Raw genomic sequence first — 23517 nt, 5'->3', positions numbered from 1 at the left:
TCCTCTTAAAAAACTAGGCAGTTTTAGGAGATTTGTGAAGAAAACCATATTCTTGGTCTTCCTCTCAAAATGCTGAAAGAAGGTATGGTTATGAGACAAACAATATACTAATCAATGGCTTTACAGAGCAGAACAGTGCAGGCAGCCTGGGTCCCAGGCCTGGTCCTGCTTCTAAGGGGCGGTAAAAAAGCAGCTTTTCAGGTTCTAGGATTCTAGAGTTGCTTCCTGATGGTAGGGATTTCAGTCCTGGCTTCTGCTCAGCGACACATAGTGTTCTGCACAAAATACGGGCCTGACAAAATTCTGCCTCTACTGACTTGGAGAGAATTACGGAAGTGTCTGCAAAGAACACACAAGGAAGGCATTGATAACCAACTGAAAGAAGCAATTGAAACTGAGGCTCTCACTGACACACAGAGGCCTGCTGGGTCTCGAGACCCTGGGATGAGAAAGTTCCTCCAGCACACCTATATTGTGACACCTCCAGCAGTCCCAGGTGTGACTTGGGCACCCAGGGAGCTTGGCCTTATTTACAGTAGGGAACTCAAAAAAGTGGCTGTGGATAATTTTCAGTAGAAAATGGAGGAGGGTCTGGTCCCTGGTGTCCAGGAAGGTCAAGAGAATCTCTCCTATGTTCAGGCTACAGCTGAGATGTACTACAAAATGTCCTGCTGGGGGAAGCAGAGGATTGAGGGAGATGGCAGCAGTGGACTCAAGGGGTCATCACAAAGCCCTATTCTACCCACAGTGACAGGGTACAGGCCCATGTCCTTTTATGAAGGCAAGAAATCACCCACTGTATGCCAGGCCTCACTATCCTCCTCTATACCTGATTGCACAGGAAATTGGTGTCAGCACTTACATGCCAGGCACTAGTCAAAGGTGGTGTTTGCACCCTCGTGCCACACAAACACCTTATTTCATGTGACCTTACTGAGAAAGGGATAATAGGCTGTTCCAGAAAAAGTAATTCTCTGGTAAATGCATTAGCCCCCAAGCCCCTTTTAATAGTAAAGCCTCGTTGCTGAAAAGTCTTCAGAAAATATCTAAAACCATTTTCTCTATAAAATAGCCTCTTATGTGGTCCCCTGAGCTAGTCTCTTCCCACCCAGCCCTCAGAGGCTATCCCTCCTTCCTCAAAAGACTTCAGCAGCTCCTTCTGGCCCCCAGGACAAAGGACATCATCCTCAGCCTGCCTGGAATTTAGGGGCCTCTACACTCTGAGTTCAACCTCTTCCACTCCCTGAAATTTTCTTCAAGGTTCAACCAACCTCACCAATAAGGCCTTCGGTGAACCTCACACACCACTCTACTCCTCTCAGAGGTACTTTTCTACACTGAGCAATCTTGATTGCTGAGTTCCATGAGTCTTCATTGTCTTGGTGCCCCCAGAGTGCTCTACACCCGTGATTTTACAAAGTGTAGGTAGCTCCTGATAAGGAATAAATAATTAACATCTCTGTAATATCCAGTCTGTTGTCTAAGGTGGTGAGAGGTTCAGTGATCTGACCAGGGTGGAGTATGTATGAGGCAGGACCTGAATCCAGGTTTTCCTCACAGGTTACTCTGCATGACACAACAGCAGCTCCCACACAGTAAATACTTAGTGAATGACCCTTTCATTGATCAATAGCATCTCATGGACCCTAAGGAATCTTTCTTTGTAGGGAATCTCCCAGGGCCACATGACATCAGTTAATTTTCTTCCTGACCTCTTTTTCTTGAACATGGAAAGTACAGCTGAAATGCTCATAGAAAGGTCTCTCCTAAGTTGGGATAGAACTGATCATGCTTCTTCCACAGGCTTCCCTCCTGGTCCTTGGGCCATCCCTTCAGACTCCCCAGTCTTTCCAGGACAATTCCCAAGTCCTTTGCAGGTCCCTCCTCTGTTCTACTACTGTGAGCCTATGCAACCGGGTCAGCCTTTGTGCCAGAACAAGAGCCAATGGGGCCCTAAGTTCCCCCAGACCCACTGTGTGGCTGATACAGATGGATGGTTTCATTCACACCAGGACCTGTCCACTGGATTTGTCCCTTTCAAATCCCTTGGAGAGGTCACACTCTCAGCCCCACCCCACCACCAGCTGCCATTTAATTCACAGGCTGACTCCTCTACTAGGTCATGGGATCATAGATTTGGAGATGAAGGACGCCTGAAGGTTATCCAGGCCAACTTTCTCATTTTACAGAAGAACCTGAGGCCAAGAGAAGGGAAATGACTTGGCCAAGACCACAAAGAAGTCAGTTCCTCTGACCCCAGTGTACTTCCCACTACATCCTGCTGCCTGCCTTGTTCTCAAAGATCCAGGTTCTAGACCCCCCCCCTCACTCCCACCCCACTATAACTTGAGACCTTCCCACCAGGGCATTTAAAGATACAACAAAAGAATAATCGTTACAGTTATTTTTAGTTCCTTTCAAAATAGCAACAAACTTAAAACCAGAAGCCCAGAGCCTGGATTGGGAGGAGGGAGGGCAAGCCTTGGGGGTGGGCACCAGCCCAGGCCATTAAGCTTGTCTCAAAGGGCTTTCTTCCTGAGGGCTAAAGGCTCCAGCTGCAGCCTCAGAAGATGGCAAGGTGAATAAAAGGTTAAGAAAATCTATTGGGCCCCGCCCTGGGTCACATGATCTCTGCAAATCCAGTCCGACATCATTGTTTTCCACAAGCCATTCAGTTGTGAGAGGGGCAGGAATGCTTTCTTTCAGGGAGACTATTAAATTAAAGAAAAAAAAATATGGCACCTCTAAAATGGCAAATTATTCTGTTGGATTTTGGATCACAATCAGGAAATAATCTTTATCTGCAAAAAGAAGAAAAGACACATGTCACAGACTGATTGACTCCATGTCTAGGCTCTGCCAAATTTGTTGTGTGGCCTTGGACACGTACTTTGCTTTCCCTAAGCCTCAGAGTCACAGGAGTGATGAAATTAGAAAATCTTAAAGGGAAGGGACCTCAGGGCTTATCCAGGCCAACCCACACCTGAAAAATCATTCCTGCTAGCAGATCCAACAAGCTAATTTGGCCTTTCTTCAAAACCTCCAGGAAGGGGGAATCCCCTACCTTCTAAGGCAACCCACTGCCCAGTTCCTCTTCACTGGGGAGGGGGAGTCCCAGGGTGATGGCTGGACTTCTGCTGCTTTATTCCTGAATGTGACCCCTCGTGACCCCTCTCTTTATTCTGACAAACACTGCCTTGGCCTTGTTGGATACCATATCATTCTATAGACTCATATGTAGAGCTTGTGGTCCACTAACAGCCATAGATCTTTTTCACTTGAAACACTATCTAACCAAGTCTCCCTCCACTTTGTACTTGTGAGGTTAATTTTTAAAATCCAAGTGTCAGACCTCACAGTCATCCCTATTAAAATTCTTATTATTCAATTCAGCTCAACATCTTAGCCCACTGATTATTTTTAAAATTCTGTTTCTGTCATCCTATTAGCTATTCATCCCCTACCCCAGATTTGTGTAATCTGCAAATTTGATAAGGATGCTATTTTTGCCCTTATCTAAGTTACGATTAAAGAATAGGGGGAGATTTAAATTCAAATTCTGAAACATCTTGGACTCCAGGATCTTATTCATCTCAGTCTGAATCTCCAGTGCTTAACCCAAGGACTCTCATGTAGTAAATCTTTACTAAAAGTTTACTGAAATGAAGAAAACATGTAATGACATTTCAAGCTTAAAAAACTTGGCCTCTCCATCCAAATTACAACAAAGGGGTGAGTTTAATCTGATCAAGTTCAGCTCTCCTGCCCTTGAATTTATCTTGTATTTGTTTGGAACCCATCTCGTGTAGCCTTCCTGGTGTAAGTGTCCAGGGAAAGGACTATGTCGTTTCTGTATTGGTGTCCCTAGCACCTGTTACAGGGTAGAAGATGTAACTGATGCTTAATAAATTCATGTTGATTGACTGAAATATAGTTCTTGTTTCTCTACTTATAAGAGAAATTATTATTAATAACCAATGATTTGGGGAGAGTCAGAGTTTCCCCCTTTTTTAAGTCTTCATTTGACAGTTCAAGTCTAGGAAAACAGAACTGATGATAATAGACAGAATTAATGTTCTCCTTAATTTAGGTATTGCTACCTCACCCAACTTTACAAGGAATTTAATCTAAGGTGAAATTGGCCCACCAGGTTTTACTCAGGCTTGGGTGGGAGATATAGATCCTTTGTCTAGATTCCCAGAGGTGTTAGAGTGACATAATCAGTCATATTTCCCCCAGCCACCCATTAGAAAAAAATCTACCTCATTATCTGTTAACCAATCAGAATTGATAGCCATCCTCAGGAACACCCACTCTTCCAAAGGTATATAAACTGAGCCCCTGGCGATGATTCATCTTTGGGCTAAGAGAGAAGGCCGAATGACCATCCCTTTTATTAATAATATGCTAGCACTATTAATAAAATGATTAATTACTTAGAAACTATGTCCCTTGAACTTTTGAAATGTAACACTCAGTAGGTACTCCAAAGTAGCAAACTATTTGTTAGTGTTTATACAAAATTACCCATTTGACAAAGTGTGCTACACTGATCTGACTTGTGCCTTCCTTCCTAGGAGTGTAGAGTAGACCACAGGTATCAAACTCAAAACTCCAACCAGATTAAAATGTCATTGGGAAATGTTTAACAAAATAAATAAAAATACAATACAGCACAGATTATGTTAATTTCTATTTGACATGGACACCATTGGTGTAAACTAACATTGACAGTTTCCTTATTGTGACAGGAAAGAGAATCAATCTAGACCGTGCAGGTTAGTGTCTCTGGCTGCTAACCCTAAGGGGACTGTTACATCAAGAAAGTCGGACTAAATGAATTTTAGGATCCTGTTCACCTCTGGAAGTCTATAACATGAGGCAAGCTAAGAAATGGAAGTAGCCATTTCCCTGGTAATATGAACAGATGAACATCAGCTCTGGAGCAGACAAGGCTGTTTGCGGTAAGAGTCAAGAGAGGAGGAATCTAGTCCTGACTGTGTGACCTTGGGTAAGAAACTGAACATTCCCTGAGTTTCAGTTTCTCCATCTGTACAATGAGGAGGTGACACCATCATCTCTAAGGGCCCTCTAATTCCTGCACCCTATGCCCCAGGATGTCACCAAAGGAAGTTTCTTTCTGATGTGCCCAATGAAATCCTGAGAACTGCTCCAAGACTGAGGTGATGAAGCTCTTACCTGGCGCAACCATGATCTCATTTTTCTTGGAGCGAATTCGGAGGAATGTGAGATCATTCTGGGGGTCAATGTCTCGCACAGTGCCCCGAGCCTTCAAGATGAAGCTGTGCATCAGGTTGGCATATTGCATGGTGGTGGAGTTGTCCATGGTGCTTTTGATTGGAATGCCTGGGCCAAGGACAGATAAAGTGAGAAAAATTAATGCAAACTCTTCTGCTCCTTCCTCATTCCCATGATTTACAGAAATGGCCACTTGTGCTTGTGTCATACAATAAAGTGAGAGATTAATCTTTATAATCTTGGGTTTTATGGTATAAACAGGGTCACTCATTTCAAGGTCAACTCTAATTTAGAGTCCAATAAAGATTACCTTTTAAATGAGCCTTTCTCTTAGTGGAAGGGGTCATTTGTCCCAGTTTCAGAGGCAAAAAGCTCTCGGAAGTAAGTCACCTCAAAAAACCCGAAACCAACCACGTGTTAAATGACTGGAGCCTGGCTAATAGCAGATGAACAACAGTGTCTGGTGGCACCATTCGAAAGGTCAGAAGAGATATAGGAAGAATCCCATGAAGTGAGAAAGAGCAGAACATGCACACTGAACTATGAAGACCCCAGAAAACAGCAGCATCAGCAAAATGTGGGAGAATACTAAGAGTTCAGAAGAAGCCACAGAACCCATTGATTATCTATGCTTTCATGAATCATATTTATTCTTGGCTGTGGGATGGAGTAATTATCTGTGCTGCTGGCACCTGAGTTTAGAATAACAAAGAAAAGCCAGCTTCCTCCTGCTGATTACTGTACTTGCCATCCCACCCCACCCCCTATGGGGGGCAAGTACCCAGCACCTAGCACAGCATCCAGCATATGGTAAGCTCAGCTTAAGGCTGAATATGACAGGTGCTTATTTTATAAGAAGTCATAGCTAATGACCCCATATTAGTAAGATTATACCCATTTATATTATTATATTATATTTATATTATTATACCCATTTAAGGGGAATATGAGCAGAGCAGACTCCTTCCTCCCAGGGTCCCTTAGCTCTGAGAGGCAAACTTCTGCCTTATCTTATTAGGGTCCCAAGTCATTTCCCAGTATGCTGGACTCCAAGCCTTCTCTACTCAAGACCTTCATCTTCACCTTTGGCCCTTGGCCCCCTGAGAGGGGAACTTCTGTCTTATCTTTCTGGCAGTGGGATGAGGTCCAGGCTTCTACCCAACCCCCCACCCCTAACATTCCCACCTCCAGCCAATGTTCTAGAATATAATCCTTTTGAGGATAGAGACCATCTTGCTTGTCTGTATCTACAGTTTCTGTAGTGTTTAGTACAGTGCCTGGCACACAATATGTGCTTAATAAATTCTTTCTCTTTGTCTTGGAGCTAACTTGGTAGTGATGCAGAAAGAGCACCGAGTTAGAAAATGTGCGTCTGAACTCTAGTCCTAATAACTACTTGGCTATGTGACCTTGAGAAAAACAATCTCTTCAGGTTTCAGTCTCCTCATCTGTAAAATGGGGATAGTTCCTACCCTACCTCCATAGCAGGGTTTTTATGATGATCAAATATGAAATAACACCTTAAAGGACTTTGAAAACTGCCAGGAGTACACATCTATTATTGTTTTTATTTTCACCATAAGGCAGGGAATGAGTTAAGTCTGATTCCTCTGTCTTTTTATTTATTTTTTTAAATTTTTTTGCTTTTTGGAGGGGGGAAGGCAGGGCAATTGGAGTTAAGTGACTTGCCTAAGGTCACACAGCTAGTGTGTCAAGTGTCTAAGGCCAGATTTGAACTCAAGTCCTTCTGACTCCAGGGCCGGTGCTCTATTCACTGCACCACCTAGCTGGCCCTCCTCTGTCTTTTTAGAGGGCTTAAGGAAATGATGACATGTCAATTTTGTCCCAGGATCTGTCAGAGCTAAGTCACTCAAAGTGCCCATGCTTTCAGCAGTATTTTCAAAACGATAGTTCTGGGAATGCTTCATGGCTCTATCCAAAGCAGTTCAGACAAAGACCTGAAAAACAAGTAGTTTCTTAACTAAGAGGGTGATCTTAGGCAGCTGAAACTTCCTGACACAAGAGAGGGTAGATTCAGAAGCAAACCACCTGGCTGGTATGATCCCCCACCATGACATGCTGGGATGTGCCTTGATTTTCATGCAGCTTCTAAAAGGTTTTATTCATACACTCCTCCCTAATAATCCTCTCTCCCCTTCATCCTGCAAGAATGCAGATCATAGTGAAGTTACATGCACAAATGCCGCATCAACACCATTTCTTCATGATCATAAGCTGTAGGACATACTCGAAAGGGCCTTGAACTGAGTCAGGAGATATGATTCTCAATGTATGACCACAGGCAAGTCACTCCTAATCTGGGCCTTCATCTTCTGTACAATGAGGGATTGGATTAAATAATATTTAAACAAGAATCCTTACTACTCAAACATTCACTGTCTATTCCCTGCCCTGCATGGCACCATGTTTGTTGCAAGGGGTGGTACAGATGATGCCCAGAGCTCAGGGTTTACATGGAATGAGTTCCGTTAGGATGGTGTTTTCCACATGAACACCCTGTGTTTTCCTTGGTGTTGGGAGGCCTCTCTACACAAAGATGAAAGAGGATACTTACCCTTTTCATCAAAGAGTTTGCAATGTAATATTCTATAATTCTTAGTGTATAGGTGAATTTTCAATGTTCATAGAAGTTACTTTTTATCTATGCATTAGAACAGACCCTCATTACTGCTCCTGAAACGCAGTACTCAGTGTTCCATGATGTCAAGCTGATTACATTTTTAGATCTGAAGTAAGATACTTGGTGACATTAAATTCATCTTTTTGCCTCCTCACTGGATTCAGTATAGATAAGCCCTTGCTGAAACAACCGCTGTATTCAAGGCACCTGGGGTCTAGCTAAGGTTTCTAAAGAAGCTTGAATGCCAAGATATCTAGTGACAATTTCCTCTTTATATTTCTGCCTTCTCCCTCTTTCCTGAAAATACCTTCAAGAACATTGAATTCAGGGGGTTTCTAACTGGCTTAGGACAATCCTGGAACACAGAATAAAGAACACTAGAATGCTAGAGCTAGAAGGGACATCAAAGATCATCTGGTCCAATTCTATCATTTAGTAGATAAGGAAACATTTCCCAGGAGTGGAGGTAATTTGCCCTTGATCACACAACTAGAGAATGGCAGACTCAGGACTAGAACTCAGGTTCAGGGCTCAGTTTCCTATTCTGTAAAAGAGTTAGGAAGCCATGCACCCCTTTAGCAGGGCTAAAACAGGATAAAAGAAGATCATAAGTATGAAAGTGTGTCAATAACTGTAAGAAATGGCAGCTCTCTTAGGTGGTCAGAGAGAGGGCACTAAGTACCTTCTGCATTGACAACAATGATCCCTTGAACTCCCTTCTGGCTCTGAATTCGTTTTAAGGTTTCTTCCACCTCAGCCTGGCAAATGAAAAAAAAAAAGAGAGGAAAAAATAAGATTAGGAATAGTTTCCAATGTCACTTGGACACCAATTTCCCCAAGGCTACACCCAGTCCCCCAACTCCTCTTTAAACTTCTCCAGTAACTGTTGGTCCTGGGGTCATTGTAACAGTTCCTTGGATCCTACTGGCCTCCACTCCAGTCCATCCTTCCCATCAAAACCACGGAACTTTGTTATGGTAGAATCTGTTCAAACCTAATACAAACCAGGCCACAATTATCATTACAGAATCTTAACACATCTTCATCATCCTGAAGCAGGTCGTTTCACACTAGTGGGAACACTTAACATACCTGACAAGGATTTGAAGAATAATGACGTTATTTCTTTCAGTCCTTAGTCTTTTCTCCAAATATCTTTTGCCTGTGTGTGAGGAATACTTAATGCCCCTGGGATTTGGATACTTAAGTTATAAACTTCCCCTAAATAGGAACAGCTTCCTTGGGCTCCTATTCAAGTTCAGAGTTTACCTCCTCACCAAAGATGAGAGAGAAACAGCAGATTCTTCATTCCCACCCTAGTGCCAGTGGAAATACCCTGGAATACTCTCTGCTGTCCAGGGACCCCCTTTGACTCCACTTTTAACTGCTTCTAAGGGTGGGGAACCTGTGTCCTTCTAGGTCTTTTGTGCAGCCTTTTGAGTGAGTCCAAGTTTTATAGAACCAATCCTTTTATTAAGGGGATTTGTTCTGTGAAGTTTGGAGTCAGTGAAAGGGCTGCACTTGAGGATCTAGAGGGCCACATGTGGTCCTAAGCCCTCAGGTTCCCCACCCCTGGCTTAGACACAAAGCAGAAGGAAGAGTGCCTAAACCCACAGTTGGAGAAAGAGAATTCTATTTTTTCTTTAGTATTCTTTCATATTCAATTTTCCCAATTCCAATTTAAAAAGCATTTAAGTACCTATTGTGGAAGTCCAGAGCACTTGACCTAGAATCAAGAAGGCTTGTGTTCAAATCCAACCTCAGACCAACCCTGGGCAACTCACTGAACTTCTTTCTGCTTCAATTTCCTCAACCGTAAAATTGAGATCATAGTAACACCTACTTCCCAGGGTTGTTGTGAGGCTCAAATGAGAGAACAATTGTTAAGGTCTCAGTATAGGGCCTGGCACTTAGGAGGTGCTTAATAAATATTTATTCCCCTCTCTTTCCTTTCCTACTATGTAAAAGGCACTGGGCTAGGCTCTGGGATACAAAGTGACAATGAAGAATAGGCCCTAACCGTGAGAAGCTTACATTCTATTGGGAAAAAAATGTTATAAAAAGTGTTGGGTCCTCCATTATTACTAGTGTTATTGATCCATAATATAGCTGGACCATAACAGGAAAATAATTAATATTTACAACATTGTTTCTATGGAATAATAAGTTCCAAACATATTTACTACTTTATTTCTAAGTTGGGGATGATTTGTTCTTTTCACCTTTTCTGTGTTTGCCCCCAAACCCTAATAAAGTAGCTTAATTTGTACACTATAGACCATGTGTCTCAATATGAATCTAAGTAAAGCTATGTCTTATCAAAGGGTCCTGAATTTTGAGTCAGAAAAGTTTGGTTTGAGCTCTCCTCCTCCTCCACTCCTAGCTGTAGGACATTGGGAAGGTCATTCTAAGCCTCACTTTTCTCACCTGTAAAATGGGCTGAAAATACCAACCCTACCTAATTTCAAAGAGGGATGTTGTAAAGATAAAATTAGATAGTGTATTAAAACAGGTTCATGCCTGTGAAGTTTTTTGTAAAGACTCAAGTAAATATAAGAGTACCATGTTATATCTGTTGGAATGGGGGGAGAGGGTGATATGTGTCCTCCATTCAAGTCTCTTCTTTTGGAGAACTAGAAGCAAAACATCAGGACCAGATATCTAACAAGTGGAAACCTCAGAGTCTGGTGCCCAAACAAAAAATTCAAAACATCCTCAAGGAAGCAAATCTCCATTAAAGGAAGGAGGGACAGACTCAGAGACTTAATGTACTTAATTAACTGTCACCTGAAGATCTGACACATCACAAAAAGTTCTATGCAAGAAATATGTGACAAGGACTCCGAATATTTATTCTGTGGTAACAGTAAACACTTTGGAATTTATAAACAGGATACAGAACAGAGGTCAAACTTAAATCCATTTACAGAGGTAAAGTCAACTTTACATCAGAGGGCTTGCTCCAAAGAAAACCCTTTTTTTTTTTTTTTTAAGCAATCGGCGTTAAGTAACTTGCTCAAGGTTACACGGCCAGGTGTTTCTGGGTGGGTGCTAAGTGTCTGAGCCCTGGATTCGATCCAGGTCTTCTCAACACTGGAGCTGGTGCTCTTACTCGCTGTGCTACCTGGCCGCCCCCAAGAAAAACCTTTTGATCCCAAGCATTCCTTTCTTTTTGTGAGGTTGAACTTTTGGCTTTCATGGAGAAGCACTTTCTTCCCAGGGGTTAGTGTGGGAAAGTAGTTCATAATCTGGTTACTTCCTGGTGGATATTAGACCCATGACCCAATAAATCCAAGATGAGAAATCTCCCCTAAAGGTAAGAGGATAAGGAAGTTGGATGAGCCAAATTATGTAAATGCAAAAAGACAAGGCAATATGTAGAAACTGGGTGAACATCTGGGTTAGGGAAGTAGATTTAGGAAAATCTGTAATTCCAGAATCAAATATCAAAGTATCATACAAATATCAAAAAAGCAAGTAAGTGAACAGAATCTAAAAGCAGGTGGAAGCAAAAGAGGCAAAAAGAAAAACAGGCACAAATAATGTGTTGGTCTATGGCTTCCTGTCATCCTGGTGGTATTCAGTGGCATTCCATGAATTTAAAAGTGTCTTTACTTGGGTTAAAAAAAATCAACTGTACAACTGCAGATGGGGGAAGATATGACTATGTGAGAAAAGATTAGGGATTAGAAATCTGAATGGGCCGATGGTGTGACAAGGCAACTAAAAAAGCTAAAAGTGATCTAATGCAGCTAGTCTACTTTACGAGAGGAAAAATGTCCAGTATAAGAGAGGTGCCAGTCCCCCCGTTCTAAGCTCTAATCAGGCCATCTGTAGAGTGATTGGGCATCAAATTTTAGGAAGGACAGTGACAATGTGGAGAATGTCCATAAGAGCTTAATGAGAGGACCATGCCAAAGGAATCCACTGCGTGTTAAAGGTCTGCTTACCTGGAGAAAACTCAGGTAGGGAACATGAGGATTGTATTCAAGTACCTGAAGGTGTGTCACGTGAATGACGGATTTGATTTATTCTACCACAAAGGAGTACAAGTAGGAAGAGAGACAGATTTCATTCTGTCCAGTGTCGAGAAGCCCTTTTAACAAGCATAACTTTCCAAAGACAGAATTAGAGATATCGAGTTCCCTGTCCCTGGGGTAATTTCAATTGAATAGTGAGACAAGCATTTATTAAGCACCTGCTAAATGAGGCAAAGGCCCAGTGACCACGCTTCAGGAATGCTAGGGAAGGACGTGTGGGGCCCAGGGTCGCTGGAGGTCCCTCGGAGGCTGCACTAGGACCTCCGAGAGCCTTCCTGGGATTGTTCGGCTTCGCTCTCGAGACGCTTCGCGGCTATTGGGGTGGGGGAGAAATGAAGGAGTCCCCGAGGAGGGGGAGCCGGGGTTGGGGGGCGGGGCGGGAGGGTTCCCCGCTGCTACCTGGCAAAGCGCCCTTGCCCTGCCTGAGCATCCCAGCGTAGTCCTCATCCCCTACCAGCCAGAGACCGGGCGGGGCAGCCACTTCCGGTCCCCCGGCATTTGGGGCCCTGCATTTCAGTTCCCACCCTCCGCCTGCCTGTCAGCCCCAGTCTCCAGGCCCAATCGACTGCTACGGAATGCTCTAACGGAGAAGGGCTTCCGCGTGAGGCAGCAGGCCATGAGAGAACAAGGGTCCGAGAGAACAAGGGCCCGAGGCTGTCTCCCGCCAGGGTCTGGCACTTACCATCCTTCGGACAGAAACGACAATACCGCGGCTACAACAGAGGCGGGGGCGCCCAACCCAGTCCAGAGACGGTTCCCTTCGGCGCATGCGCAACCCCATCTCGTAAACAGGGAGCTGCTGATGATTGGCATCTCTTCTAGCCATTGGTGTGTCAGAGTTCCCTTAGAACCTGGGCTCTTAGCCGCCCGCTCCCAGGGCCCGTCGGTGATTGGCACAGTGCGGGCAGGAAGCGCAGCCCGGACGCGAGCTCCGCGGCATGACGCCACAGGCGCGTACGTGAGTACGCTCTCCAGGCTTGGGTGTCCCTTTCTCCTCAGTTGTTGTTGCAGGCTGTGACGGCTGGCCTGGGAGAGTAGAGGACCCCGGGGCAGTGGAGAAGGGAACAGGGCTCAGAGCTCGGCCCCGCGCCCATCGGGACGACCTTGGGAAGGTTCGCCGGTTTCCCCATTTGTGTCAAGCCTTCCATCTCTCAAGGCCTTTGGGGTCGGAGGGCAGATGGGGAGAAGCCGGCCGCCTTGGTTACCTCGGGGTGGGGAGGGGCTGCCTGTATTTCCCTTGCTTCCAGACTTGGAGCCGGGGTCAGTTCACGACTCGGGCGAGTGGCAGGCCCGACTTCGGGGTTCTCCCAAAGTGGGGCGTTAGTCTGCTAATGTGGTGCCAGGCACCAAAGTAAATGAGGAAGCGTCCTGTGACGTCAGAGGCAGACGGGCCAGGGGCGTGGGGCATCCCGGATGGAGCTCCATGAAACGCACCCCTGGGAACATCCCGACATTAGGTACCAGACTTTTCTCCTTGTGAAACTGCTTCTGCTATGCCCCAGCCCTCAGGCCGAATCTGCTTTTGCCTTCCCTTAATTCTCCTGGAGATCGAGGGATCCCGCACAAATAGAGCAGGATCTGATTTCCTGGCCACCCACAATGGCAGCACTGTAGGGCGGAGTACTGGACTGGATGTCGGGAGACAAAGATAGTCGTGATGGCCAGGCACATGACTGAGGCAAAATTAACTTCATCTCAGCCTCTTTTCTCATCTGTAATACGTGGATAATACTTACACCATCCACTTAATAGGTTTGTGGTGAAGGTGCTTTGTATACCTTGTTGACATGTTAAAATTATTTTTACAACTCTATGGGGTAGTGAGTGATTAGTTATATCCCATTTTACAGAAGAGGCATCCTGAGGCACAGAGAGGAAATGACCTATGTGAAGTCATTACTGAGTAGCAGAGCTGGGATTTGAGCTTAGATTCCTGATTCCAAGTCCAGGGCTCTTTGCATTATTATCTGTCTCTTGTGCTTTCTGTTTGGGCTTTTCAATAGCCTTGTCCTGTCGGACAGAAGCACAGAACTGGATATATTCGATTTTTGCCTTTATATCCTAAGTGTGTTTAGCACTGAGCTAGGCACATAAACATTTGATAAATGCTTGTTGAATATTCAGTGTGCTCTAAGGGCATTGATTTTTCACGTGATCTTGTGTGAAACTGCCTATGTTGGGACGAGGTGAAATGTCAAAGGTGCTTTATCATCAGGTAAAGGCATTAGAGAGACAGAAGAGGGAGTATATCATAGTGGAAAGAGCACTGCTCTTGGAGCCCTTCATTCCACCAATCAACAAGAATTGAAGTGCCAGCTATGTGCCAGGCCCATGACAGTCCCTGCCTGCAAGTAATTTCCATTCTATTGGTGAGACACATGTTCACAGATAAATAAATTTTAAAAAAAATATATATATATATAGTGATGAAAGGTATTGGAAATTAAGGAAAGCCTCTTGAAGGAGCATTTGAGCTGAGCCTTGTAAGAAGCTTATACTCTAGAAAGCAGAAGTGAGAGAGGAGATCATTACACAGAAGCAGGAGGTGGGACGTGTAGGGAGGGGACAGCCAAATAAACCAGTTTGGCTGGGGCACAGAGAACTTGGGAGGAAGCAATGTAATGTCTGATAATCCTAGAGAAATATGCTGGGGCCACATTGTGAAGGGCTTTAAACAGTAAAGGAATTTGTATCTTATCCTAAAGGCAAGAGGAAGCCACAGCCTTCTTGAGCTCATAGTCAAAAGAGTAGAGTCCCCTCATCTGACATTACCAGCATGCCTTTCTTAAAACAAGCCACAACCAGCATCTCTTTCATCATCTATAAAATGAGGATCCATGCATCATGTCAGTTTAATAAACAAGTAGTTGTGGTATTGCACAAAGATACCTGTGATAGATACCCTTTCAGAAAGCTCATAACTGATGGGGGTGGCAGGGATAGGAAGAAAGGAATAGAATTAACAGTGACAGGAGAAAATGAGGTGAGTCAGGATCTAGGCAAAGACCACTTTTACCTTGGGGATGGTGGGAGAGTTAAGGGAAGGTTTTATTAAGGTATTTTGCTTGAGTTGGGCAAGAAAGGAGGGATTTCAACTGTGTGCAGTTCCATTCCAGTTGAAAGTAGATGGCAAAGAGAAATATAAAAACAAGACACTGTCTCGTCTTTGTTCTGTGGTTTGAAAGGAAAGACAAGTAAAGTTGGAGAGGTAGAGTAGGGTCACATTGTAGAGTAGGGGTGTGAAGGCAACTTGTACCCGCTTCACTGATTGTCCCATTTTGACCTTCGAAAAGGGCAAATATAAATCAGGTTTTGGTTATTGGTTTTGTTAATTATCTAGTCTTAAGAAAGTAATGGAAAAAATGTTAACTGAAATTAAATCTATAAAAAAGTACATTTTTCCTCCTGGAGAGTTGCTTATTCAACTCTACCCCTGTAGAGAGCCTTATATGCCAGGCTCAGGTGAGTCATTACAGATTAATCTGAGCAGAGGAACAACATGAACAAAGTCATTTATGTGTTAGTGTAAAACTAGTTGGATTCCTGGAATATGAGAAAAACATGTTGTAATTACTTAAAAATGCTAAAACTTTCCATGACTGTCTTATGGCAGCAGTCTGGGGCTTATGATGGCAGGACTAGAGAGTTTTATTTTTGGGACAGTACCCAGCTTGGCCATGAGGAACTCAGTACAGTGAAGAACCAGCAACTGCCCATTCTGCCTCCTTATCTGAAGTCCCATGCTGGGTAGGAGTGTTTGGAAGGATGTCGATCCCAGAAAGGTGTGGACTAGACTAGATGAATTCCCAGGCTGGGTTCTGCATCCATTGCTGTGATGGGCCAGGGTTGGTGATTGTTTAAGGTAAGCAACATTCAACAAACATCTACCAGTTAGCTTTGCATTCGATTGGATATAGCTATCCTAACAGATTCCTGGGATAAGTGAGTGGTTTTAGGGGATGTTAAAGATCAAAAATTTTAAAAATAAAATAAAATGGAGTGGGAACAGCTATCTTCTCTCTCCCTATAGAGGTAGGTGTAATAGAGCATTGCTTTCAGAGTCAGATGACCAGAGTTCTAGTTCTACTTATTGCCTGTGTGTTTTCCTGGACACGTCACCTAACCTCTCAACCGTATTTTCCTCATCTATCAAATTATATTAGGCTAGGTGGCCTTTAAGGTACCTTCTAGCTCTAAGATCTAATGATCCCTATCACATTTGGTATAACACAGGGCTGGGAAGGATAGCCATTAAATATGAAGACAGAATTGGGACTCCCCACCAGTATAAGTTCAATTTAGTCATATCAAAATCCTAGACTTGGGAGCAGCTAGGTGGCACAGTGAGTAAGAGCACCAGCCCCGGAGTTGGGAGAACCCAGGTTCAGTTCTGGCCTCAGATACTTAACACCCACACAAAAAAACTGGCCGTGTAACCTTGGGCAAGTTATTTAACCCCAACTGCTTAAAAAAAAATACTAGACTTGGATTCAAAAAAGTAATTAAGGTAGTAGAGATGTGGCAGGACAGCAGTTCATGGGGAGAATATGAAGGGTTTTAGTGAATTATAAAGTTTAATGAGCTAATAAGTGATGGCAGTTAAAAAAGGGTGCTGTAATCTTGGTACTATATTCATAAAAGGGGCAGCTAGGTGTGACAGTGGATAGAGTGCTGGGCCTGGAGTCAGGAAGACTCATCTTGCTGAGTTCAAATCTGGCCTTGGATACATACTGTGTGATCCTGGGTAAGACACTTACCCCAGTTTGCTTCAGTTTCCTCATTTGTAAAATGAGCTAGAGAAGGAAATGGCAAAACACTCCAGCATCTTTGTTAAGAAAACCCCAAATGGCTTATGAAGAGTCAGACACAAATGAAAAGACTGCACAGCAATAATATTGATAAAAGTAAAGTGTCCACAGCAAAATAAAGTCTTCTCGTCCTCTGCCCTGATTAAGCCACACCTTTTTCTCGTATTATTTTAGGGATGACGATGACGATGATGACAAGCTAGAGTATGTAGAAGAGGGCGACCAAGACAGTGAAATAGGAAGAGAGTGTTAAACGGAGCTGGGGCTGAGCAGAGAAGACTGGCCTGGAGAACGTGACTGCTGCTTCACAGCCCCTGCAGTGAAGAGACAGATTATCAGTCAGCTCCATATAAAGGAAAAACTGGAGTGATGGGTGTCCTGACACAGCTCATGAATTCCCCATCCCTGGAGGTTTTCAAGCACTGGCTGGATGACCACTTTATTAGGGGTGTTTTAAGAAGAGATCTGGGTCTGTCAGGGATTCTGTTTGTTAAAAGGGAATTGTGAGCCCTGGTTCTGCTCACTTGCCACCTGTGTGATCTTGGGCAGGTCCTTTCACCTCTATGAGCTTTAGTTTCCTTATCTTTAAAATAAAGAGCCTGGCATAAATGACCTCTGAGTTGTCCTGTCGCTTTAGATCTATAATCCAGATTTTTGGAATATACAAAGCACTGTTAGGCACTGTATATAAAAAGAAAAAGATGAAAAAAAAGCAATACAGTCTACTGTCAAGGAGTTTACATTCCACTGGGGGTAGGGAGAGCTTGGTACACAGATAATACGAGGTAGAATGGTACAAGTGAAGAATTCAGGGGGCTCCAAGGTTGGATAAGACTCAAGAGGTACCTTTCCATTCCTATAGCCACCATTCTAGTTCAGACCCCTTTCACCTCCTGAGCTGCTGCAATAACCTAGTGGTTCTTGCTGCTAGTATTTCCATCTTTAATCCATCCAATACTCTGCCTTACCTCATGTATAAATATGACAGCAGGATGAGAAGAGGGTATCGCTTCTGTTCCTCAAACTTTCAATGAGCCCTTATTCCCTACCACATAAAGGCCAACCTCACTCAAAGGCAGTTAAAACCTCCATTGTGCACCATGCTTTCTTCTTCTTTTTTTTTTTTTTTTTTGCTTTTTGGAGGGGGGAAGGCAGGGCAATTGGGGTTAAGTGACTTGCCCAAGGTCACATGGCTAGTGTTAAGTGTCTGAGGCCAGAATTGAACTTGGGTCTTCCTAACTCCAGGGCAGGTGGTCTATTCACTGTGACACCTAGTTGCCCCAATCCTGCCTTTCTAGCCTTACCTTGTGACTGAAATGCTATTTCCCCACTTCTGCTATCTTGAGACAACACAGGATCATAGGTTCAGAGCTGAAGGGGCTATTGGTCTTCTACAGTAGCCCCTTCACTTTACTGATGAGAAAACTAAGGCTCAGAGAGGCAAGATGATTTCCACATTGTCACTAGGTAAGTCATTATTAAGAATTGAGTTTCTGTCAGGTCATTTGACTACAAACCTAGCCATTTTTCTATCACATCTGGCTGCCTCCTTTCCATTGATACCCATGTGACATACTATCTCCTCCAGAAATTATTTCCTGACACATCCAATACTAATCTTTTCGCCAGGGACCACACAAAGCTCTTTGAGATTCTGTGCATCAGAGGTGGCGAGGTCACCCAGTGGATAGAATACTAGACTTCAGAGTCTGGACCAGTCTAAATCCTGCCTCAAGACACTCACTAGCAACGGGGACTCTAGTCAAGCCACTTAATTGCAATCTGCCTCAATTTTAGCAACGAAAATATAAAGCATTTTGCAAACCTTAAAGAGTGCTATGTAAATGCTATTGTTGTTTGCATTTATGATCCACATTCACTTTATAGTAATCTGTGTATATCACCCTCCCCACTGTTTCTTTAAGGATTGTCTTTTTTTGTTAGTTCCCCCAATGTCCGGTAAATTGTTCTGCATATAGTAAACACTTATTAAATGTTAGTTAAATGTAACTGGACGTCTCTTTACTCATTGAGCCAGACTGAAATTTAGAGTCCCTTGCAGGAGATGGTATGCAAAGCAACTATGGAAAGTGTGGGTTTAGTAGAGATTAACTGCTGACCCACTTACTAGGCCTTGAAAAGACATACTGATACCATCACTTTTTTGGACTGACTCGTCCTAACTCCTATATCCTTAAAGACACTATTAAAATTCAGAGACTTTAACATTTAATCTCCTAAAACAAGAGAAAGAACTAATTCCTGAACAGATCAGCTCCAGGCTAAAAGGTGGTAAGTCTGTGTGCCATCTTATGTAGGTGGTCATGTCTCACTGAAGCATTCCTGCATAGAATGGACTTATAAGTTGGAAGCCCTATGTTGAAGTCTGAGCTCTGCCACTAAAAATGGGACACATTACCTACTTAAGCCTTAGACTTCTCATCTGTAAAATGGGGATAGTTATCTTTGAATTACCTACCACCCTAGTGATAATGCTTTGTAAATTGTGACGGTTTATGGAAATGTTAATAATTACTTGAGGAAAATAGTGGAAAAAGCCAGCACAAACCCCTCTCATTAGTGACCTTTGATGCTCTTACCCTTAACTTTTTGAAACAAAAGCCATCTTGTTATATGAAACGATACACAGTAATGCTAATTAGGGGAGACAAATGTATTCTTCCTTCTGTGTGTCTTTATCATGAAAGGGCAAAACCAGATCACCAGGGTGGTCATAAAACTACCTCAGGGATCTGATCCTGCAGAAGGTGAGTAGTGACCCTTTACCTACAACTAACAAAAAATGTCAAGTAAAGGACCAAAGGACCAAAAAGTTTAATTACAAATTTGAACTTAGACTTCGTAAAAAAAACAAAACAAAATGAGTGAGCCAGCTCTTTAAGGAATTGTACAAAGTGCTTGACTTGTTAAGGATACTTTTACAGTGACCAGAGTATTTGAAATTACAGTCCAAGGAAAATTCAACAATGAAACTCCAATACAGTATTGTATAATCCAGTGCTGCTTTTCCCTGATTAGTTAGTGAAAGTGTATATACAAACTAGAATTTTTTGGGAAAAAAAAACAACAAAAAACCCTTTAAAATAAAATCCCCCCAAAGGGGCTGGAGATGCCAATTTTGCAAGAGGTGACATTAATATAAGATTTATCAGAAAGAAAAGGGAAAATATATCAAAATTGAGACAGGACAGGATTAAGAAAGAAAAATATTATCTCCTTGCTTTATTAGAAATGAATAAAAGCATATGATAGTATTTCCAATTATTAACTGAGTAAGTATAAAAGGACATAAGTTTCTTGTTTGTTGGACTGAAATGCACATACTAGGACTTTCACATGACTCCCCTGGGGGCATGCCCTAGTCACAGATTATAAATTTCCTGTCAAATAAATAAAAGGTAAGGCTTGTCATTAGTTGGTCAAAATCCACTGGTGTGAAATTAAAATCTGAAAACTAAACTGAATTCTAATAGGGTTATTTGAAGTCCTACATTCTTAAGAGTCTTGGTATTCTGACACAAAATCATATAAGTAAAGAGCAGTAGTTTATTTATTTGGCTTACCTGTTGTTTTAAAACCACTATACTTTGATTAATTTCTACTAAAAATTTCCCTGGCCAGACCCCTTCTCGCTTGTCAAAGAGAAGACTGAGTGCTGTGCTCCCCAGCTTCCCATACAGAGCGGAAGAATGCACCAGCTGCTTATTTTACTTCCTTTTTATTTCAATATAACATGCGGTAAAAAAATTAACAGGATTTGTTAGCATTTACAATGCTTACAAAGAAAATGGACTTTCTAAAAGCATTTTTTAGTTAAGATTTAAGAAATCTCTCTAATTAAACACTTACAACAAATCTATTTTCAAATGTTTAGTTTGGACCCAAATGTAAGGTTTCATTTGGTAGGTATTTGTATTTCCTGTATATCTCTGCAGTATTTTCGCAAACTCTGGTTCTTGGGATATCCAGCCCCCAGTTCCCTAGTACAGCAGGAAAGACATATACATGTGACCACTTAAATTAAAGGAAGAAATGGAATAAGGGAGACCCCCAGGCTGCAAAAATATATACAAGCATTTACCTTTTCTGGAACTAAACATTTCATCCATAAAAATATTTAACAGCCAAACCCTATAGAACTAGGGTTATGGCTATTTCAAATATAACTATTCTGTATCTTAAAAATATAGGGCAGAAAGCCTCTTGGGTGATATTTATACATTTTAACACAATATTTCTATGTCTGTAGATGACTCATGATGCATTATGTAGAACAAAAAAAGTCTACTTTCTTACATTATCTCACTTAATTTTGTAAATCTCTCTTATTTATAAGACTCTTAGGTAACTAAATTTCATTATAATAATTCACCTCACCAGGAAATCTTTATAAGGCTTTGTCTCTTCCAGAGCCCATCACTTATCACAAAAATTTGGTCATAGTTGGGTAGTTGGTAATTATTTACTCAGTAAGACTGTTTCACATCCTCCCAACAGGAAAAAATGACAAGTCTCTGCTTTAAGATCAGCTATGGCTTTAGGAAATCAAAAAGCATTTCATGGGGTATATGCAAGAGATGTGTAAAAATAAAATAAAAATCAAACAGGATTGGGAGAACCTCTTTTCCCTTTCATACTGACAGGCAACCGCCAGACAAGGCAGCCCATTCTACTCATACGAAATCTCTATTTTAAGATTCTAGTCTCTTAGAGCCAAAGTACATTTAATATCTTTACAATTTTTTGTTTGTTGTTTGCTCCGAGATTCAACTGTGGAGGAAACAAAAATATTTTCTTCCAGGTGGGACTGGATTCTTTTTCTGACATCCACCACTTAGACCTCAGGCTCTATCCCAGTCTCCATGGATTAAAACCCATGACTGAAATCCATCCTTAGACAACTCTGTGGGGGCAGAACGAGGAAAGACAATATACATATAAAAGACCCAAAGTGCAATCATCAACAAAAAATCAAGTCTAATCTTAAATATTAACGGAAAACAGAAATTAAAACTGCTTAATTTTAAAATGAAAATAATAATTCAACTAAGCTCAGGCACAACAAAGAACCAAAATGACTACCTTAACATATGATGGAGAAATGATCAGTTCAAATCCAGAGAGAGAACATTTCACAGGTAACTGAGTAAACACACAGATGGGCTTTCTTTCAAGCAATTCTTTAAAAAAAACCAAAAACCTCAAGTTTCCCCCAAAATGAAAATATGATTTCCAGAGATGTTTTATATTTAAATAGTTTGGATTAGAAGGTAAACAATGCATAAAGTGGTTTGTTCAAACACCACTTAAATGTTTCAAAAAAAAAAAGAAAGAGGAAATTATCTGAATATGACACAATTGCAAAGGTCAAGCCTAACTTCCATCTCTCCTTTTCTACTACCATCAACAAGAATCTGTAAAAATATTGGACATACGGGACCCAACTGATTTTAATTCCAGGTGAACTTTTGCAAACAGTATACAACCACGGTGTTTATATAGAGGGATTTTTTTGGTTACCTAGCACCATTCTGGATGCTCCTTCCCTCTGTTTGCTCTGTCCTCAATTAAACTGCTAGTGGTCAAGCTTACCAGACCTGTCTCACGTACATAGCCACTTTCCTACAGTGTTAGCAATGCTGGGGCAAGTTGAGCATTTGTGCTAAGTTGAAAATCCCAATGAGGAGACAAACTTAATAGTGTCATGTGCAGGCTGGGATTTAGTTCTGTCTGAATTCATTTTTGAAGTGGCACTGAATGGCAGAAGGTATTTGTGAACAGATGCGAGAGTTCTGAATCACTTCCAGAGGTAACATCAAAATGATGCAAAATGGAGAACAGTCAGGCCAAGCTGCAGTGAGAATAGGCACATGAGCTGGATGCTTGCTCCTCGTACCTGGGAGCTGGCTTAAGCTTGAACTGATAATCCCTCTTTACCAAGAGGCTTACGATGAATAACCTGCACTTTGCAGCTATAAAGGGACTTCTGCAGCTTCCTCAAAGAAAAACCTACCTCTAAAGGAAAGACTTGACCAAATAAAAGGTTAAAGAAACATTCTTGTTGAGTAAAACAAGGCAGGTGTCATTGCTGTGTTAAATCTCAAGTTAAGTCAGGTTTCATCTGGAGCCATGTCACTTGAAGATCTTATTTCTGGAAGGGCTCGGTAGAAATCCAGAATTACTGGGGCATCAATCGCAATGATAACATTAATTTACTTACACACAAATAACTCTTTAAACAATCAGAGTCCAATTTACAAGATGTGCAACAAGCAGAAGAGGTGAAGGACAAATATTGCAAATGAATTCATGTCCTTCAAGGGTGCAAATTTTCAGAAGTTACTCTTGTCCAAATCCTTCTGTTTCCTCAATGGCAAATAACAGTTTTTCCTTCAGTTGTTCATAGCTCTTGTAGGGTGGTAGATCCAAGCGGTTAAAACTAAAAGTAAGAATGATCAGCATGAGAGAAGCAAACTCATAAGAAAACAACAAAGAAGCTGACAAAATATTTCACCTTTGGGGTTTAATTGCTGCCAGAGAAAGAAGGCTCTTATGCAAAGTTTTACATGATCCCTCCAGATTTTAGTCTTTTTTTCCCTCCTCATATTACTTTGTATTCACTTATCAGAGTACATGTATCCCTACAGTAAAATATAAGTTCCCTGAGGGGCTGTTAGCATGGGGAATAAATGTGCCTGGCATACAGGTGGTAATCAATAAACAAGCATTTATCAAGGCTTACTATGTA

General features: G+C 42.1%; 2 protein-coding genes and 1 long non-coding RNA gene across 3 annotated transcripts in view; 1 reads left to right on the top strand and 2 right to left on the bottom strand.

The window, feature by feature from the left end:
• Window positions 1–2389: 2389 nt before the first annotated feature.
• DYNLRB1 (dynein light chain roadblock-type 1) lies at window positions 2390–12768 on the bottom strand. Its single transcript, XM_069077579.1, has 4 exons — window positions 12623–12768; window positions 8583–8658; window positions 5200–5367; window positions 2390–2801 (listed from the first exon to the last, which is right to left on the bottom strand). Exons 1-4 carry the CDS (start codon window positions 12764–12766, stop codon window positions 2758–2760), a joined length of 432 nt encoding a protein of 143 aa, XP_068933680.1. The 5' UTR covers window positions 12767–12768; the 3' UTR covers window positions 2390–2757.
• Window positions 12769–12904: 136 nt separating this feature from the next.
• LOC138153468 (uncharacterized) lies at window positions 12905–17360 on the top strand. Its single transcript, XR_011166384.1, has 2 exons — window positions 12905–13052; window positions 16923–17360. It is a non-coding gene; the product is annotated as an uncharacterized lncRNA (long non-coding RNA).
• A 2204-nt stretch (window positions 17361–19564) lies between these two features.
• ITCH (itchy E3 ubiquitin protein ligase) overlaps window positions 19565–23517 on the bottom strand; it is a 165046-nt gene continuing 161093 nt past the window's right edge. Inside the window, exon 24 of the mRNA XM_069077577.1 lies at window positions 19565–23208. Coding sequence (XP_068933678.1) covers window positions 23109–23208 — 100 coding nt within the window. The 3' untranslated portion in view covers window positions 19565–23108. The remainder of the gene's footprint in view (window positions 23209–23517) is intronic.

The sequence above is a fragment of the Petaurus breviceps genome, unplaced genomic scaffold (assembly GCF_028583685.1).
Source record: "Petaurus breviceps papuanus isolate PSGF00001 unplaced genomic scaffold, PetGlider_PUasm1.0 90994, whole genome shotgun sequence".
NCBI classification, from domain to species: Eukaryota; Metazoa; Chordata; class Mammalia; order Diprotodontia; family Petauridae; genus Petaurus; species Petaurus breviceps.
Note: the sequence above shows the minus strand (reverse complement) of the source record. Positions and strands in the feature narration are given on the sequence as shown.

Bases quoted from the DNA above. Each gene is read 5' to 3' on its own strand.
- DYNLRB1 (XM_069077579.1), bottom strand. From the start codon at position 12,766: ATGGCTAGAAGAGATGCCAATCATCAGCAGCTCCCTGTTTACGAGATG. The intron at 8,659-12,622 runs GTAAGTGCCAGA...TTCATTTGCCAG, and splicing joins TCGTTTCTGTCCGAAGGATG to GCTGAGGTGGAAGAAACCTT. The intron at 5,368-8,582 runs GTACTTAGTGCC...TCCTTGGCCCAG, and splicing joins CATTGTTGTCAATGCAGAAG to GCATTCCAATCAAAAGCACC.